General features: G+C 45.6%; 1 protein-coding gene across 5 annotated transcripts in view; it reads right to left on the reverse strand.

The window, feature by feature from the left end:
- Positions 1 to 342: 342 nt before the first annotated feature.
- The window catches only part of LOC129052956 (doublesex- and mab-3-related transcription factor C1), a 71,772-nt gene continuing 52,622 nt past the window's right edge, over positions 343 to 19,492 (reverse strand). For 2 of the 5 annotated variants that reach the window (XM_054544724.2, XM_054544722.1), the window contains exons 2-7: positions 4,107 to 4,264; positions 3,749 to 3,807; positions 3,301 to 3,434; positions 2,217 to 2,277; positions 1,885 to 2,032; positions 343 to 899 (exon numbers count right to left, since the gene is read on the reverse strand). In XM_054544724.2, the coding sequence (XP_054400699.1) occupies positions 787 to 899; positions 1,885 to 2,032; positions 2,217 to 2,277; positions 3,301 to 3,434; positions 3,749 to 3,807; positions 4,107 to 4,170 (579 nt within the window). In that variant the 5' untranslated portion in view covers positions 4,171 to 4,264 and the 3' untranslated portion in view covers positions 343 to 786. Of the gene's footprint in view, positions 900 to 1,884; positions 2,033 to 2,216; positions 2,278 to 3,300; positions 3,435 to 3,748; positions 3,808 to 4,106; positions 4,265 to 6,462; positions 6,566 to 19,492 lie in introns of those variants that run through there. The other 3 variants (XM_054544723.2, XM_063721196.1, XM_054544721.1) reach the window with 2 other exon arrangements.

Here is a 19,492-nt window from a genome sequence, read left to right on the forward strand (position 1 = left end):
ACAATTGCCTGGAGCCAAGCAGCCGCTGCCCACTTACGCAGAGCATACACTGTCAGTTTGGCCAGAGCCCATCGGGCCTGCTCTACTCATTTACATGATCTGCTTGATCCTACAGGCATTGCCACTTATGGCCCTCTGGGCAACTGGAAACAGTCTATGCCAGGCAGAGGGTAGGTACTTAATTGCTCAATGAATAAACACCCTACTCTTTTTCCTCTACCATTTTCTTATCTAGCCATGTTAGGAAATCCCAGTTATTGGATAAGGTGATTCTCACTTTGAAACATGAATTGAACAAATCGGTTAGAGTCGCGATAGTCTGGGTTATACTGTGGTAACAAACGACCCGTATATCACAGTGCCTTATAACAACAACGGTTTATTATTTGCTCACGTACATAAACCTAGACACAAAGTGAAAACATCTTCATGTTTCCACATGCATGGGTATACACATGAGTGCACAGGTATGTCAGCAATCACAAGACGAATAAAAACTCTGGCATATGAACTCACACAGAACCCCACTGAGAGACTGATCAACTTAGATTGCACAATCCTGTCTTTATGAGACAGAAAAAGGCCCCAGCATCCAAAAGAGTAAGGGATAGAGGTACAAGAATATCCACCCTCAGCCAAGGAATTGCCCCATATAATAAAAAGCTTATAAAACACCTGAAGGCTTTAAAAAAAGATGTTAAGCGTTTTGGACGTTAACCATTTTGCACATTCAGAAACTGGATACCAAATAGGCAGTGCTCTATTGAGGCCTCCTCCTCTGGGTTCCTAGCTCAAGAGGGAGATGCATCCCAGATGTCCAATAGGCAGCGAGATGGAGCTGGCTGGCCTGGGGCGGAGAGAGGGGCTGGGAGGCTGGAATCCTTTATCTCCAGCAGGAGCTGTGGACAGAAAGGAAGGGGCCAGAGCCAGGTCACATCCACATCCCCTTCCAGATCTACTCTTTTTGTGCGTCCCGCCCAACCAAAGATTTGTCACCTGGACTGTTGCATAGACCTCTTCCTCTCTGATTTCCCCAGCTCCCATCTTGCCTCCCCCAGTCCTTCCATCAAAGCCACCACAACTCTTTTTGTCAAGCTCAGGGTCTCTGAAATTGTTCTCCCTAGCTCAGAAAACGTTCTCTGGCTCCTCACTACCCACAGTTGCAGGTCCAGCCTCCTAAGCCTGACCTGTCAGACCTCTGTGATTGGTATCCTCTCCAGCCTCATCCCTTTCTGTTCCAGCAGTCCCTCCAGGGGTGTTTCTTCACTGACACACCATGCTCCATTCACCATTTGGATCTGGGAATGCCTAGCCTTCCCTCCCAGCCTCCCCAGTTGTTTATCCCCCCTCGGAGCTCCTCCAGCCCCTCCACTCTGGGCACATCGTTAAAATTTGGCCACAGAACACAGCTTGCAAGGGCATCCAGGCTCCACATCTAGATTGGAAGCTCCCGGAAGGCAGAGACCAGACCTCCTTCCAGACCAAGCCCTTTATCACCTCTGTATGTCCTCCCCAGACCACAGTAGGCCACAGGCGGCTGAGCATAGACCCTGGGCTGAAAGTCAAGAGGGCCGGTTCTTCCACTTGATATGCTGCATGCATATCAGAGAGGGCAAGTCCCTGCCACTCTCAGGGCCTCAGCTTCCTTCTTTCTTGACATCAGGGCACTGAACGCTTGCTGTTGCGCACAAAGCTCAATAAACCGAAGATTCACTAAATAGCCCTCAACTACCATCTCGGGAGTCATACTGAGGAGCTTGGGTGCCTGGCCCCAAGGAGATTCAACTTACTGACTCTGATTTTTCAGTTAGAACCTGCTTACCACAAAGACCCCCATTCCCCAGCTATTCCCACCCTGTGTTCTCCTTTCAGGGAGCAGGCTACCTGGTGGGTTGCAAGGCTGGTGCAGGGAGATGGAGTCAGGAGGGGCCTGGGCAGAGTTTCTCAGAGTCAGCAGAGCCTCAGCGGCCTCTAGCTTCCGCTGCCACTCTGAGTGGGCAGAAACCAAAGCCTGGTCAGAGACTTTGGGGACCTGCAAAGGAAAGTGCATGAGAGAATAGGCACTGGGAAACTACACCTCTTCCCAATACGACAAGTGCCCCTTCAGCCCCCTGTTCCCTCAACCTCCTCCCCCACCCCCACCAAGGCCTTCTGCTCTTCCCATCCACTAAACTCCGCCCCTCCCAGGGTTCTGGACCCCACTACTTTCCCAGGACCTGTGGCTGCAGTAGAAGAGGGTCAAGGGTGGCACAGGGCTGGAGGATCAGAGTTGAGCATCTAGAAACAAGGAAAGGAGAGGCCAGGGGATTAAAGCCGCTGGCGGACACATACTACCAGTAGACAGAAAGAGGGGCAGGATTTTGCAATATCTGGATGTGAGAATCCCAATGCCTGCTGGACCATTAGTCATTGTGGCTGGGGCAAATCCCTTCTCCTGCTTGGCCAGGTTTCTTTTCCATACCTCTTTTTCCTGACAGGGACGCTTATTCCTACCAGCTCTTTCCTCCCAGGGCGATGGTGAAAATCATGGGAAATTACAGGTGTCCGTGTTTTAATTTGCAAAACACTTGGAGAGATGTGATTACCGTCCCTGTTCAGGGGCTGGTTCTCACTTCCATATTGCCCAGTCCCCATGGGTCTTGAAGGGTCTCCAGGAAGCTTTCTCTAATGGCCTCTGGGCTTTGCCCTGGGCCTCTGTGGCCCTCGCCAGCACGGACCCCACCTTTCAGCAGGACCTTCTATCCCATCCACCTGTTTCATGTGGCATAACTACCCCCATTTGTTGAAGCCCTACTATGTGGCAGGCCTTGTGCCAGTTCTCTTTTCAATGCTATGGGTATAGAATATTGTCCTCAGTACACCCACAGGGAAATGGAGGTTCAGACACATAAAGTCACTTGTCCAAAGTCTCACAAATAGAAAATAGCAAAGCTAGGAGAGCCCTGTCCTCGCCCGTTAGTATTAGATGCTGCCTTGCCCTCCTCCTCCTTCTCCTCCTCCTCCTCTCCCTCCTCCTCCTCCTCCTCCTCTCCCTCCTCCTCCTCCTCCTCCTCCTCCTGCTCCTCCTCCTCCTGCTCCTCCTCCTCCTCCTGCTCCTCCTCCTCCTCCTGCTCCTCCTCCCCCTCCACCTCCTCCTCCTCCTCCTGCTCCTCCTCCCCCTCCACCTCCTCCTCCTCCTGCTCCTCCTCCCCCTCCCCCTCCTCCTCCTCCTCCCCCTCTTCCTCCTACATCTCCCATGGCATCAAGGACAAGGTTAGGCACACAAGACACAACCTGCTCCATGGTCCTCACGCTACTCACATGCTGGGCAGGGCAGGGGCCCTGTGGGGATCCCCAGAAGGAGAAACCAGTTGCTGCTCCAAGGTCACTGGAGTACAGGGCAGAGACAAAGGTTCTGGGGCCTGGCCAAGCAGCAGAGCCCCTTGGGAGCTCCCCTGCAGGGGCAGAGAGCACAGGTTGCAGTCAGGCACCAGGCCGGCCATGGAGAGAGGAGGTGTGGACATGTTTTAGGATGAGGATAGGAGCCTAGAATGTCAGAGCTCCGAAGACCTTGAAGACCAGCCAGTCTTGCCTTTCATTTTGCAACTGGGGAAACTGAGGCCCAGGGAGGAGAAGTGATATTTCCCAAGGTCACATGGTGAGCTGGTGATAGGATTGGAGATGAAACCCATGTCCTTGGGACACGGTGAAAGATGTCTGGACAGTGGCTGGGTGGGAGCCTGCCCGACTGGTCACCGACTCTCCTTACCTCCTCGGGGGCTGTGAAGATGTGGGTCTCGGGCTGCAGCATGTTGTTCTCCTTCCCAGCTGTGAAAGACCAGAAACAGCTTTGGTGAGTCTTTCCCCCAACCCCACCCCACTTCACCCCCCCTCCAGTCTCAGGTCTCATCTCACCATGGAGCTCTTCGATTGCCCTGTCCCCCAGCTCTCTCCTTCCTACAAACACTTGGTAGATAACATTGGTGACATTTTGCACCTGGGCATACTAAGGTCCAGGGAGCAACTTGCCCCAGGTCGCACTGCAATTCTGTGACAGGACTGGTGACAGAACTACTCATGCTTCCTCCACCCAAACTCTGGCTCCCTCCCTTGCCAGAAACACTCACTGAGGGCTCCTGCTCTGATGGTCAAATTCCTGACACGGATGGGAGCTTTGGGAGGGGCAGCCATACTCCTTATTGGTCCTTGAGCCAGGTGTCTCTTTGATCGTGCCCGCTGCTCCCTCCTCAAGGCACTCACAGCAGGCAAGACCCTGAGGTGTTCTCTGAAGTAAAGGATTGCAGGGCTAAGATTAGTCCCATTTAGAGGAGGTCTGGCCCCTCCGCATCTCAGACACCATACTCATGAGAAGAGGGCACAACTGTGACACTCGCAGGCCTGGAAGCGGCAGAAATGCTTGTGGCCCCTGATTTTGGGCAGTGATACCATGGTTGTGGCAGCGGTCACAGCAACCTATAGCTCTTCTGGGGCCAAGTTCAGTCCCCCATGGGGCTCCAGTCTGACGCCCTGTGGTGCATTCAGAGTCAGAGGGGCAGCAGGGGGCAGCAGGTATTTATTTGTCCTCAGTACATCCATAGGGAAATGGAGGTTCAGACACATGGGATCCATGCTTCTAGGGTCAGGAGCGGAGGTCAGAATGGCCACGTGATTCCCTACCCCCAACGTACTTCCTCTGCCCTTGGAAAACCCTATCTGAGGTGGCTGAATGCTCCTTCTCCATCCTTCTCACCGCTGGAATCAGATTGCCTTCCCTCCCCTTCTTCTCCCATGGTTTTCACCAACCTTCACTGCGACCTCCTTGCTCATGTTGCCTCCTTCCCAGAAGCCCCACTCACACATAGCCCCTTCCCAAGAAACTCTTGGAATGGATCCCATACCCATTCAATGCAGTCTTTATTCTCCTTGCTTACCATCACTTCACCATAGACCCCACTTTCAGGCATGCACATGCACTCCCGTGCCTTCTTCCACCATTACTACACCCACTTCTTGTGTATCATCCTGCACTCTGCCAAACCCAAGTATTATTCCTGGCATCCACTTCACCAATTCTCTTCCGAACCTCCTGCATTCATTCACTCCCCACACAGGATTTTGTGCCACCAGCACTCAATTCCATTGTCAGTCTCTTCTATGCCCTATATTCAATTTTCCCCTCACATTTCACGCTGATTCATGCTGATTTTTTTCTTGTACTCCACCTTACACTTAATTATTCCCTTGCTCCCCCTTTGAGCTGATTTCCCTCTTGTATCCCATGAAATCGTATTGTTCTCCTGGATCCCTGGCCCTCTTTCAGTTACTAATTTCATTCATCCCTTCATGCATCCCCTTGATTCTTTTTTTTTTTTTTTTTTTTTTTTGAGACGGAGTTTCACTCTCGTTACCCAGGCTGGAGTGCAATGGTGTGATCTCGGCTCACTGCAACCTCTGCCTCCCGGGTTCAAGTGATTCTCCCGCCTCATCCTCCCGAGTAGCTGGGATTACAGTTGCCTGCCACCACGCCTGGCTAATTTTTTGTATTTTTTTTTTTTTAGACGGAGTCTCGCTCTGTCGCCCAGGCGGGAGTGCAGTGGCACAATCTCGGCTCACTGCAAGCTCCGCCTCCCGGGTTCACGCCATTCTCCTGCCTCAGCCTCCCGCGTAGCTGGGACTACAGGCGCCGGCCATCACGCCCGGCTAATATTTTTGTATTTTTGGTAGAGACGGGATTTCACCGTGTTAGCCAGGATGGTCTCGATCTCCTGACCTCGTGATCCGCCCGCCTCGGCCTCCCAAAGTGCTAGGATTACAGGCGTGAGCCACCGCGCCCGGCCATTTTTTGTATTTTTTAATAGAGACGGGGTTTCACATGTTGGCCAGGCTGATCCACCTGCCTTGGCCTCCCAAGGTGATGGGATTACAGGCGTGAGCCACCGGGCCGGGCCGATTCCCTTGATTCTTCATTCAGCAGGTACCTGTTGAGCCTCCTATGAAGTGTCAGGTTCTGATCTAGCCAATAGGGAACTCCTCAGTGCAGTAGTGTTTCTCTTGGACTGACACACCTTTTCTGCTTTCATGCAAACCCACACATTCCCTCCACAGCCTCCCCAAAATCTTCCATAATCCTCTCCACACTTCAATAATTGTGCTTGAGCACACCATCTCCCCCCACCCCCACCCCACCCCACACACGCAGTCCCACCACCCTGGAGTGCACCACTTCCTCAGGAAGCCCAATCATCCACTCCCTCCCGGACCTCTGAATCAAAAGCAATCCCATGAGCCCTGCCTCATTGGCCAAAGGCCAGGGCTCAGGGAGCTGGAGCAAGGAGTCCTCCCAAAAGGGGTTCCGGGAGAGCTGAGGGCGCGATGGGACATCAGGAGCAGATGGGGGGAACTGCTGAGGTAGCAGAGAGGGGAAGGGGTTGGGAATCTGGCTCAGGAGGGTGGGAGGAAATAAGAGGTGTGGAGAACGAGGACCTAATTCTGATGTCAGCCTGTGGTTGCCTCAGCCTCCAGCAAGTCAGAACCAGTCAGACGGTCTGAGGGAACATCCAGCTTCTGCTTCCCTTCCCGCCCTTGCCACAAAGGCCAATGAGCTCTCGCGCTGCCTTCGACCTCCCGCCGCTGTGGCTGGCGACCAATGAACCTCGAGATCTCTTGACGCTCGCGTTCTGAGGCCACGCCCCCATCACCTCCCGGTAGCTTCTCCTGCTCCCTGTAACTAGGTCAGTCAAGAAATCCTGAAGTGATCGTTGAGCTTTATGCTCCCCAAGGCTTGTTTCCCAGATTAGTCTCCCTCTGGGTGTGAAATATTTTGTGTGCATGCATTTATAACTCATGTACTTGGTATTCTGTAATTTACCTTTTAAAAATTCAGCATGTGATTAAAGATCGATCCATATTTCTATGCCGCGGACTCCCAATCAGTGGTGACTTTGCAACCCCCAGGGAACAATGCTTGGAGACACTTTCGTCCGTATTTGTGTGTCTCTGTTTATGAACTCCCTGTTATGTTCCACAGATAAATGTGTCTATTCCTGTACCACTACTAAATTGTCTTAAATTTTTTCACTTCATAATACATCTTGACATCCGCTAGGGCAAGTCCCTGCATGGTGTTCATCATCTCCAAACACATCTTTGCTATTCTTTGCCATTCTTTGCCTTTTTGTCCTTCCGCATGAATTAGTATGCAATGTCAAGTCTCCCCAGACTCAGTCCTAACAGCTTTGGATTGCATTTTCACTGAATCTATGGATCAGTTAGGGGGAGCATCTACTATCTGTAGAATACTCAGCCTCCCTGTTCACCAACTTGGGATGTCTCCACTTACGTGGGTCTTTAATGTTTTAATCTTTCAGTTCAGTTTTTAGTTTCATCTTTTGTCTATTTAGATCTTGCACATCATTTATTGTATTTATTCCAAGATGCTGTAGATTGTTGCTGTTCTTGTCCTTGATGTCTGTTTAAAAGGACAATTTCTATTTGGATCTAGTTTACAGAAACGCCTTTAACTTTTATAAACGTGACTTGATCTTAAAGTCTGTCAACATGCTAAACTCTATAGTAGGCGTTCTGGGATTATCTGTGAGTTTATGCATAGTAGAAATAGAATTGAAGTTATGGGGTTTTTTTGTTTGTATTTTTTGTTTTTTTGGTTGGTTGGCTGTTTGTTTTTTAACAGTGCTGGCTAGGAAATTTAGTACAAGATCTAATAGCGACAGCAAAATTGGGCTTCTTTGGGTTCTTCCGGATTTTAAAAGGAATGCTGCCAGCATTTCCATATTAATATTGTTTCCTTGTGTTTTCCTTAACTTTTCCTTTCCTTTTCTTTGCTTTCCTTTCCCTTCCCTTCCTTTCCTTTCCGTTCTTTCCTTTCCTCCTTCCTTCCTTCCTTCCTTTCTTCTTCCTCTCTCCCTACACCACACCACCTCCACCCCCGCATGTCTTAGGCCTTTTGTCCTTCTGCATAAATTAGCATGCAATTTCAAGTTTCCCAAAAACTCGGTTGTGACAGATTTGGACTGCATTTTCACTGAATGTATGGATCAGTTATGGGAGAATCCACTATCTCTAGAATACCCAGCCTAGGTAACTTCCAGGTTTTTTCCAAAACCTTCAGCAAAGTTTAACTTACAATCCAAAAGGTTAAAAAATCATAAATGTATATCTTAATCGGTTTTCTATCTCTTTCTTTTTCTTTTCTTTCTTTATTTCTTTCTTACCCTTTCTTTCTCCCTTTCTCTCTCTCTCTTTCTCCTTCCTTCCTCCCTCCCTCCCTCCCTCCCACCCACCCACCCACCCTTCCTTCCTTCCTTCCTTCCTTCCTTCCTTCCTTCCTTCCTTCCTTCCTTCCTTCCTTCCTTGGGTTGCTTTCTTTATTTGATTTGTAAACAAAGAAGAAACAAAAAAGCAGCCCCTCACTCTGTCACCCAGGCTGCTGAAGTGCAGTGTCGTGATCTTGGCTCACTGCAACCTCCACCTCCTGGGCTCAAGCAATCCTCCTGCCTCAGCCTCTCAAGTACCTGGGACTACAAGCACACGACCATCCCCAGCTAATTTTCGTACATTTTGTAGAGACAGGGTTTCTCCATGTTGCCCGGGCTATCGTGAACTCCTGGGCCCAAGCAGTCCGCCCGACAAAAGTGCTGGGATTACAGGTGTGAGCCACCAAGCCAGGCCTCTTAATGAGTTTTCAAAAATTAAATATACACATGCAATTAGTGTCTAGAACAGGCAACAAAATATATGAGCAACACACAAACCTCTCTCGGGTCCCCTTCCAGTTACAGCTTTGCTAATGTCAAACCAGCTTTCCTCTCCCGTAGTAAATGTAACTTAGCTATGGTGTATTAATTTTTTTGTATATGGTACATTAGAGCAGTGGTCCTAAAACACTAGCTTGCATCAGAATCACCCAGAGGGCTTGATAAAACAAAGATTTCTGAGCTCCATATCTGTATTCTCAGACGACAAGATCTGGGGTGGGACCCAGAGTTTGCTTTGCTTTGCTTTGCTTTGCTTTTTTTCTTTGCTTTGCTTTGCTTTTTCTCTTTTCTTTTCTTTTTGTTTTTCTTTTCGTTTTTCTTTTCTTTCTTTCTTTTTTTTTTTTTTTTTGATGGAGTTTCGCTCTTGTTGCCCAGGTTTCAGTGCAATGGCGCGATCTCGGCTCACCGCAAACTCCGCCACCTGGGTTCAAGCCATTCTCCTGCCTCAGCCTCCCGAGTAGCTGGGATTACAGGCATTCACCACCATGCCCGGTTAATTTTGTATTTTCAGTAGAGACGGGGTTTCTCCATGTTGGTCAGGCTGGTCTCGAACTCCTGACGTCAGGTGATCCACCCGCCTGGGCCTCCCAAAGTGCTGGGATTACAGGCGTGAGCCACCACGCTCGGCCGAGTTTGCTTATCAAACAAGTTCCCTGGTGATGCTAACACTGCTGGTAGGGGACCACATTTTGAGAACGACAGCACAAGAGAGGACAACATAAGGAACCTCCAAATACCCGTCTCCCAACTGCAACCATTAACGACTCATGGCCAATCACATTTCATACATATCCTCTCCTCTCCCCCTCCTCCAGATTATTTTCAAGCAAATATCAGAAATCAAAAAAGTACAAAAATCATACGTGGATATCTTAATGTATCTTATTTGACTTGTAAACATTTCAGTGCATAACTCTAAATATGAGGAATCTATTTTCCTCAACGTTTTATTTTGAAAATACACAAAGCTGAGGGGGTAACACAGTGAACAATCTTATGCCTAGATTCACATTATCTCATTGCTTTATCTCTCAGTAATTATTTTTTCTTGCCTAACCACGTAACAGTTCCAAACACTTCACCCAGTTACTTCAGCATGCACCTCCTAAACACTAGAATGTACTCCTATGAAACCACAGTGCCATTATCACATTGAAGAAATGTAACAATGAAGGGGTAATATTATCCAAGTTCACATACAGTTCATATTTAAATTTCACCAAATGTCCCAATAATATCCTTTTGAAAGACTTTTTGGGGGATCAACAATCCAGTCAAGCAAGGTACACTGCACACAGTTGTCATGTCTCTTTAGTGTCCTCTAATTGCAAACAGTACCCCAACCAATTTTTTAAACCTTCCATGACGATGACATTTTTTCCAGAGCCGAGGCCTGTTGTCTTGTAAAGTGTCCCACAATACGGGCTGGCCTGATATTTGCCTCTTGTTTATATTTACGTTTGACACTTTGGGTACGAATTTTAAGAAGGTGATGAGCAGTTCACATTATGTCACATCTGGAGGCTCCTAACGCCAGTTTCTCTAGTTACCGGTGATGCTCTTTGTATTCATCAGTTTTATCACTTAACTAAGGTATTTTTCAGACAGAGTACTGCACTGGGAAGGTACTTCTCTCCCTTTGTGATTAATAAGTAGTCTGTCATGATATTTCGATGACATGCGGATATTCTGCTCTCCAACAAAAATTTTACCTCTTGGCCTTAGTATTCATTCAGGGCTCTTGCCTGATTTGATTGTTACTTTGTTGGTTAAAAAACGGTGATTTCTCTAATTCTGTAATTCATTTCTGCTTTTATGGGTGGGCATTTTGATGTAAAAAAGCTCATCTCACCCCCTCCCCCACCTCGTTGTTGTTGATGTTGCATTTGCTGTGGCAGAGAAAGAGCACAAGCTGTTTATTCGTTTTGTTGAAAGAAACGTAAAGAGAATAAACTGGACAATATTAAGAGAAATGTAAGCAAATACATGATGAATTTGATAAGAATTTTCCCTCTAACAGTCTAATCAGATTGACAAAATTCGTTGCCTGAAATTAGAATTAATTGGTCAGCAATAGCAAAAAAGGCAGTTTATGATAATTATTAAGAGGATCTGAGGTTATTAATTTGGTCAACTAAAAAATGGCTTGGATCTTGTAGAATACACACACACAGACACACACACACACATTTTTGGTGGAGACATCGTAAAAAGGTATTGTTATCTCAGTTACATAACGCATAATAGAAAATTATGAGACCATATATAATATTTTACAAAATGCAGAAGGCCTTCACCTAAGTCGCCACTCAAATGTCCATGTAATACAAGACCTTTCTAACAGTATGGAAGAATAATTGATTCAAAGTCTGAAAAATTTCAACTACCTTACTTTTAGCATTACATGAATCATGGGAAATTTTGTCTCCAAGAACTTTCCAATTTGCAAAGACACGCTCATAGCATGAAAAATTGAACTCATAGTGCAGTTATTTGGGTATCATGTCTGCCTCTTAGAAAGGAAATTGAGTTAATTGTGAAAGACATTGCAGAAACTAGTTTCTATGGTGAAAGACAGGGATCTGGCTGTTAGTTCAAAAATCAAATTTTGTTGTGATTTAAATCAAGAGTCCGATGTTTCTTTTATTTCTTCTTTCCATTGTATGATTCATATTGAAAACATAAGGGCTTAGCTTCCTAGAGTCAACTATATGAAAAGTTTCATAACTATAGTTATTAAAGTCATTCAGTAAATATGCACAAAGGCAGTGAATCATCATAGGCTTACTTTGTCAGTCTTTATTGAGTTTTGTATGTTTTATTGGTCTTCTTAAAGACCTCGGTTTTTATTTATTGATTTTCTCTATTATTTTTCGGGTTTCCATTTCATTGATTATTTTACCTATCTTTCACATTTCCTTCCTTCTGCTTCTTTTGCTCCTCTTTTTCTAGTTTAGTGTAGTGACATCATAGATTACTGCTTTGATAATTTTCCATTGGTCTAATGGAAGCACTTAATGGCATAAATTTTCCTTTCAACAATGCTTTAGCTTTGCACCACAGATGTTGACATGTTTTATAATCATTTCCATTCAGTTCAATTCACTTTCTGAAGTCCTGGAAGATTTAGTCTTCAGTATTCTTTTTATTTAAATTGGCCAATAAAAATTGTATATATTTGTGGTGTACAACATGATGTTTTGATAATAAGTATACACTGCGAAATGGCTAAACCAAGGTAATTATCATATGCATTACCTCACATACTTAGCATTTTTTGTGTGTGGTGAGAATACCTAAAAACTACTCTCAGCAAATTTCAAGTATACAGCATATTGTTGTTAAATATAGTCACCATGGTGTAGAATAGATCTTTTGAAATTATTCCTCCTGTCTAGCTGAAATTTTGTACCCTTTGGTCAACATCTCCCCCACTCCCCCAAACTCCAGCCTCTGGTAACCACCATTCCACTCGCTACCTCTCAAAGGTCCACTTTTTCACCTTCCACACATGGAAACGCCATGTGTTGTTGGAAACGCCATGATTTCCTTCTTTTATATGGCAGAACAGTATTCCATTGTGTATATAGACCACATTTTCTTTATTCGTTAATCCGCTGGTGAACACTTAGGTTCATTGTAAATCCTGGCTATTGTGAATAGTGACGCGGTGAAGATGGGAGTGCAGATATCTCTTTGACACGCTGATTTCATAGCTTTTGAATATAGTCCCAGAAGTGGGAAGGCTAGGTCATATGGTAGTTCTATTTTAACTTTATGAGGAACCTTCATACTGTTTTCCATAATGGCTCTCCTAATTTACATCTGGAAGATTTTCTCTTTAGCCCATGGATTGAGTGGCATCCTTAACACTGAGTGGTGGTGAAAATCCTGACATCACCCCAGCAGGGACAAAGAGGGGTGTCTCCTTATGGCCTGGTGGGGGTATATGTTGGAGATCTCCACATAATCCTGCTGAGATGATAGCGCAAAGGGGCCCTCGTCTCTGCCCATGGAAATGAATGTGGCAGTCTACGCTCCCCACTAGATCTTTGCTGGCATGAGTGGGGAAGGGGCCACAGAGTTTTCTGAGGTGTTCAACTGGAGTAGAGCAGTTATTGTGAAAAATATTTTCTGCCTTGTTTGGCTGCCTCTTTTCTGATCCTTAGGCTAGGAAGAACAGGCTTTTGTAGGTTTATTTCTTTGTTTCTTCACTTGTTTTGTTTCGTTTTGTTTCGTTTTGCCTGTGCATTTTGGCATTCCCCAGTGGCTGGTTTCTTCAGCTCCAAGTTTGGGATATATCAGGCAAAAACAAAACCCAAGGAACTCACCACCATGTCGTTCTGAGGTCCCCAGTTGGTCTACTTTCTTCTCTCCACTTCCAGCCTTATGTTTGTTTTATACATAGTGTCTAGAATTTTAAGTTGTACTTAGCGGGAAGAATAGGGAAATGTACAACTACACCATCTTTCCATCTTTCCAGAAGCAGCAGTCTCTATAAATTTATTTTATTTAAAAAAGCAAATAATAATTATATATATTTATGGGGTACAATACGATGTTTTGATATACGTATACAATGCGGAATGATTAAACGAAGCTAATTAGCATATCCACCTCCTCACCTACCTATCAGTCTTTTGTGGCGAGAACATTTACAGTCTACTCTTTTAGCAGTTTCAAAATATGTAATGCATTATTTTTAACTAGAAATGCTGTGCAATAGATCACTAAAGCTTATCTTGCACCTGTCTAACTGGAACTTTGTACTCTCTGACCAACATCTTCCCTTGCCGTATCCCCCCCAAGCCCCGCCACCCCCAGCCTCTGGCAACCATCATTCTACTCTCTGCTTCTATTGGATCAACTTTTTAAGATTCCACATGTGTGAGATCATGTGGTATTTGTCTTCCTTTTTTTCTTTTATTTTTTAGTTGACACATAGTAGTTGTGCATATTTACGAGGTACAGAGTGATATTTTGATACATCTATTCAATGTGTAATGACTATACCAGAGTAATTAGGGTATCCATCACCTCAAACATTTATCATTCCTTTGTGCTGGAAACATTCAAAATCCCCTCTTCCAGCTTTTTCTTAACATATACTATACGATACTGTTAACTATATTCAACCTACAGTGCTATAGAACACTAGAACTTATTCCTCCTATGGATCTGTAATATTGTATCCATTAGCCAACCTCTCTCTATCCTCCCCTCCCCTCTATACTTCCCAGCCTCTAGTAACCACAATTCTACTCTCTACTTCTATGAGCCCAATTTCCTTCAGCTTCCACATATGAGTGAGAACGTGTGGTGTTTGTCTTTCTGTGCCTACCTTGTGTCACTTAACATAAAATCCTCCAGGTTCATTCATGTTGCCTCGAATGACAGGACTTCATTCTTTCTGGTAGCTGAATAATGTTCTGTTGTGCATAGATACCACATTTTCTTTATCCATTCATGTCGACGGACACTTAGGTTGATTCCGTATCTTAGCTATTGTGAATAGTGCTGCAATAAACATGGGGAAGCAAATCTTTCTTTGATATACCGACTTCCTTTCCTTTGGATAAATACTCAGTTGAGGGACTGTTGGATCATACGGTAGCTCTGTTTTTAGTTTTCTGAGAAACCTCCGTACTGTTTTCCATGATGTCTGCACTAATTTACACTCAGACCAACAATGTGTAAGAACACCCCTTTGTTCACATCCTCGCCAAAACTTATCTTTTTGTCTTTTTCATAATGGCCATTCTAACCGGGTTGAGAGGAGATCTCATGGTAGTTTGGACTCGCATTTCCCTGATGATTAGTGAGGTTGAGCAATTTTCCATAAACTTCTTGGCGACTTGTATGTCTTCTTTTGAGAAATGTCTATTCCGATCCTTTGCTCATTTTTAATAGTGTTATTTGGGGGAGTTTTGCTGTTGAGTTCTTTGAACGTCTAGTGTATTCTGGATAGCAGTCTCTTATCGGACGATTAGTTTGTTAAGTATTTTCTCCCATTCTACAGGTTGTCTCCTCACTCTATTGATTGTTTCCTTTGCTATACAGAAGCTTTTTAGTTTTATATGGTCCCATTTGCGTATTTTTGCTTTTGCTGCCTGTGCTTTTGTAGTCTTACCCATAAAATATTTGTCCTACTAGAACAATGCCCTGAAGCTTTTCTCCTTTGTTATTTTTATAGTTTCAAGTCTTCCATTTAAGCCTTTAAGTTTCTATAACAATATCACGGTGTCTTGGTTACTATAGCCTTATAGTATCTTTTGAAGTCAGGCAGAGTGATGCCTCCAGCTTTGTCTGTTTGCTTCCCCCAACCCCTCAGGATTTCTTTGTTTATTTGAGGTCTCCTGGGGTCCCATATGAATTTTAGGATATTTTTTTCTATTTCCGTAAAAAATATCATCGGTATTTGGGTGGGATTGCATTGAATCTGTAGATTGCTTTGGGTAATATGGTCATTTAAGCAATTTTCATTCTTCTAATCCATAAGCATGGAATGCCTTGCCATTATTTTGTGTCCTCTTCAATTTTTTTTTATCAGTGTCTTGAAGTTTTCATTGTGGAGATCTATCACATCCTTGGTCACATTTATTCCTAGATACTTTATTTTTTTTGTAACTATTGTAAACGGGGTTGCCCTTTTTTTTAAAAAAAAAATTTACTTTAAGTTTGGAGATACATGTGCAGAACATGCAGGTTTGTTACATAAGTATACATGTGCCATGGTGGTTTGCTGCACCTATTAACCCGTCATCTAGGTTTTAAGCCCCGCATGCATTAGGTATTTGTCCTAATGCCCTCCTTCCCCTTCCCCCCCCCACCCCCCGACAGGCCCCAGTGTGTGATGTTCCCCTCCCTGCGTCCATGTGTTCTCATTGTTCAGCTCCCACCTATGAGTGAGAATATGCGGTGTTTGGTTTTCTGTCCCTGTGTTAGTTTGCTGAGAATGATGGCTTCCAGCTTCATCCATGTCCCCGCAAAGGACATGAACTCATTCTTTCTTATGGCTGCAGGGGTTACTCTCTTGATTTCCTTTTCTGCTAGTTCATTATTGGTGCATAGAAGCACTACTGATTTTCGTACGTAGATTTTCTATGCTGCAACTCTATTGAATTTGTTTATCAGTTCTAAGAGTTTTCGGGGAGTCTTTAGGTTTTTCTATCTATCCGATCATGTCATCTGTGAAGGGGTGCAATTTGACATCCTTTCTTTCCATTTGGATGTCATTTATTTCCTTCTGGTGCCTAATTGCTCTGGTAGGACGTTCAGTACTATGTTAAATAAGAGTGGTGAGAGTGAGCATCCTTCTCTTGTTCCTGTTCTTAGAGAAAAGGCTTTCAGCTTTTCCCCATTCAGTATGATGTGGGTTAGTTATATATATAGCCTTTTATTATGTTGAGGTATATTCCATTTGTACCTAATTTGTTGAGAGCTTTTATCATGAAGTGACACTGAATTTTGTCCAGCACTTTTTCTGCATCTACTGAGCTGATCATATCATTTTCGATCTTTGTTCTGTCGATGAGACAGATTATATTTATTGATTTGTGTGTGTTGAACCATCCTTGCATTTCTGGGATAGATCCCAATTGATCATGGTGTATTATCTTTTTGATGTGCTGTTGGATTCCGTTTGTTAGTATTTTGTTGAAGATTTTTGCACCTGTGTTCATCAGGGACACTGGCCGGCAGCTTGCTCTTTTTTGTTGTGTCTTTGTCTGGTCTGGGCATCAGGGTAATGCTGGCCTTACAGAATGAATTAGGAAGAATTCCCTGCTTTTCCCCTACCCCCCCTCCCCCTCCCCCTCCCCCTCCCCTCCCCCACCCCTCCTGCCCCCCACCCCCAACCTCCACCGCCACAGAAATAGCCAGGCAGGCAGTCTTGGGAAGGAGGGGCAAACATGGGGGCATGTGGTTCAGATGCACCTCAGTCCCAGGGCAATGGCAGCAGGGCCTGTGTTGGGCACATGAGCACACCTGGACTCTGCTATCTCCCGGCCCAGCAGACAGTAGGAGCTGCGGCCGCTTAGGGCAGGACACAGAGTCTTGGGGGTGGGCACCTAGAGCCATGTTTTGCTGCAGCTGCCCAGCACACTGAAGCCTTTTGGGCTCCACACAGGTTCAAGCAGTGCCTCTGCATCTTCTCCCTGCAGCTCTGCCTGCCAGCCCAAAGGGAACTCCTGTGTCTAGGATCTCAGAGGTCCACAGCAGGAATGTGGTGCCTTAGGGTTCCTTCACTCACCACTTCCTCGGGTCCAGTCTGTGTCCAGGGGCCAGTCGTGGCACCCGGCAATACCAAACAGGCAGTCCCGCTTCCTCCCTCTTCCACCACAGTGTCTTCCATTGCCCCTTTATTGAATTCCCATGTTTTCTCTCAAAAGATGTGCTTGAAGTGTGCAGATTTACTTAATATTTTGCTTCCTCTCTGGGGAAGAGGCACATCCCAGCTGCATTTGGTCAATCATCTTTATTCCCAATCAAAATAAGTAATTCTGTCTGATAAAGCCATTGAAAAAATGCAAGAGAACACTAAGAAAAAAAAAAAGCACGTATGTTGAATAGATTTTTTTAATGGTATTTGAAAGACCCCCACGTATATCAAGAATATTTAAGGAACTCTATCATATGCAAACTGCCAGATTTTGGATTGAAAAAATAATAATTCAGAAAATTTTCAGTCTTTAATTCTGGACTTTTCCCCAATTCCTAAGGTATGTCCACCTCCACTGAGTTAATATTCAGAAAGGTATATTTCATCTTTGATAACCAAAAATGAGTACTCCTGTGGAAGCTGTTAAAATGACAATCAGGAAATTCAGTAGATGTGGCAAATTGGCCATTATGTAAGTGCATTAATTTGAGGAGAATTGATTGCGTTGTCACCTAGCATCACTAAGCATATCAGGGAGAGTCATGAACACAGAGGATCTCTCTCCCTGGCCACTTTACATCCGTGGAAACACAGGGGAAAAGCAGCTCACTGTTGGTCAGGTGAGGCAACTGGATTCCAAATCTCTTAATTTGGGTCACTAAAACAGACTGGGTGTTTATGGCATTAAGAGGTTGCTCACAGGGAGAGCTGGCAAAATGGCCAAATAGGAAGAGCTCCGGTCTGCAGCTCCCCGTGAGATCGACGCAGAAGGTGGGCGATTTCTGCATTTCTAACTGAAGTATCCAGTTCATCTCGTTGGTACTGGGTGGACAGTGGGTGCAGCCCACGGAGGGCAAGCCAGAGCAGGGTAGGGTGTCGCCTCACCCAGGAAGCACAAGGGGTCGGGAGATTTCCCTTTCCTAGCCAAGGGAAGCTGTGATAGACTGTACTGGGAGGAACAGTACATTCCAGCCCAGATACAGCACTTTTCCCATGGTCTTCACAACCGGCAGACCAGGAGATTCCCTCCAGTGCCTGGCTCCGCGGGTCCCACCCCCACGGAGCCCCGCAACCTAAGATCCACTAGCTTGAAATTCTCGCTGCTAGCACAGCAGTCTGAGGTCGACCTGGGACGCTCGAGCTTGGTGGGGGGAGGAGCATCCGCCACTGCTGAGGCTTGAGTAGGCGGTTTTACCCTCACTGTGTAAACAAAGCCTCTGGGAAGTTTGAACTGGGCAGAGTCCACTGCAGTTCAGCAAGGATGACTGCCTCTCTAGATTCCTCCTCTCTAAACAGGGCATCTCTGAAAAAAACGCAGCATCCCCAGGCAGGGACTTTTAGATAAAACCCCCATCTCCCCGGGACAGAGCACCTGGGGGAAGGGACGGCTGTGGGCACGGCTTCAGCAGACTTAAAAATCCCTGCCTGACAGCTTTGAAGAGAGCAGCAGTTCTTCCAGCACAGTGTTCGGGCTGTGATAAGGGAAGGACTGCCTCCTCAAGTGGGTCCCTGACCCCCATGTATCCTGACTGGGAGACACCTCCCAGTAGGGTCCAACATACACCTCATACAGGAGAGCTCTGGCTGGTATGTGGGGGGGTGCCCCTCTGGGACGAAGCTTCCAGAGGAAGGACCAGGCAGCAATCTTTGCTGTTCTGCAGCTTCCGTTGGTGATACCCAGGCAAACAGGGTCTGTAGTGGACCTCCAGCAAACTCCAGCAGACCTGCAGCAGAGGGGCCTGACTGTTAGAAGGAAAACTAACAAGCAGAAAGGAACAGTATCAACATCAACAAAAAGGACGTCCACTCAGAGACCCCATCCGAAGGTCACCAACATCAAAGACCAAAGGTAGCTAAATCCACGAAGATGTGGAGAAACCAGTGCAAAAGGCTGAAAATTCCAAAAACCAGAACACCTCTTCTCCTCCAAAGGATCACAACTCCTCACCATCAAGGGAACAAAACTGGACGGAGAATGAGTTTCACTAATTGACCAAAGTAGGCATCAGAAGGTGGATAATAACAAACTCCTCCAAGCTAAAGGAGCATGTTCTAACCCAACGCAAGGAAGCTAAGAACCTTGAAAAAGGGTTCGACGAATTGCTAACTAGGATAACAAGTTTAGAGAAGAGCATGGATGACCTGATGGAGCTGAAAAAAAAACAGCACGAGAACTTCGTGAAGCATACACAAGTATCAATAGCCAAATCAATCAAGTGGAAGAAAGGATATCAGAGATTGAAGATCAACTCAATGAAATAAAGCGAGAAGACAAGATTAGAGAAAAAAGGGTGAAAAGAAATGAACAAAGCCTCCAAGAAATATGGGACTATGTGAAAAGACCAAACCTACGTTTCAA

Source organism: Pongo abelii, chromosome X, assembly GCF_028885655.2.
Source record: "Pongo abelii isolate AG06213 chromosome X, NHGRI_mPonAbe1-v2.0_pri, whole genome shotgun sequence".
Classification (NCBI taxonomy): Eukaryota; Metazoa; Chordata; class Mammalia; order Primates; family Hominidae; genus Pongo; species Pongo abelii.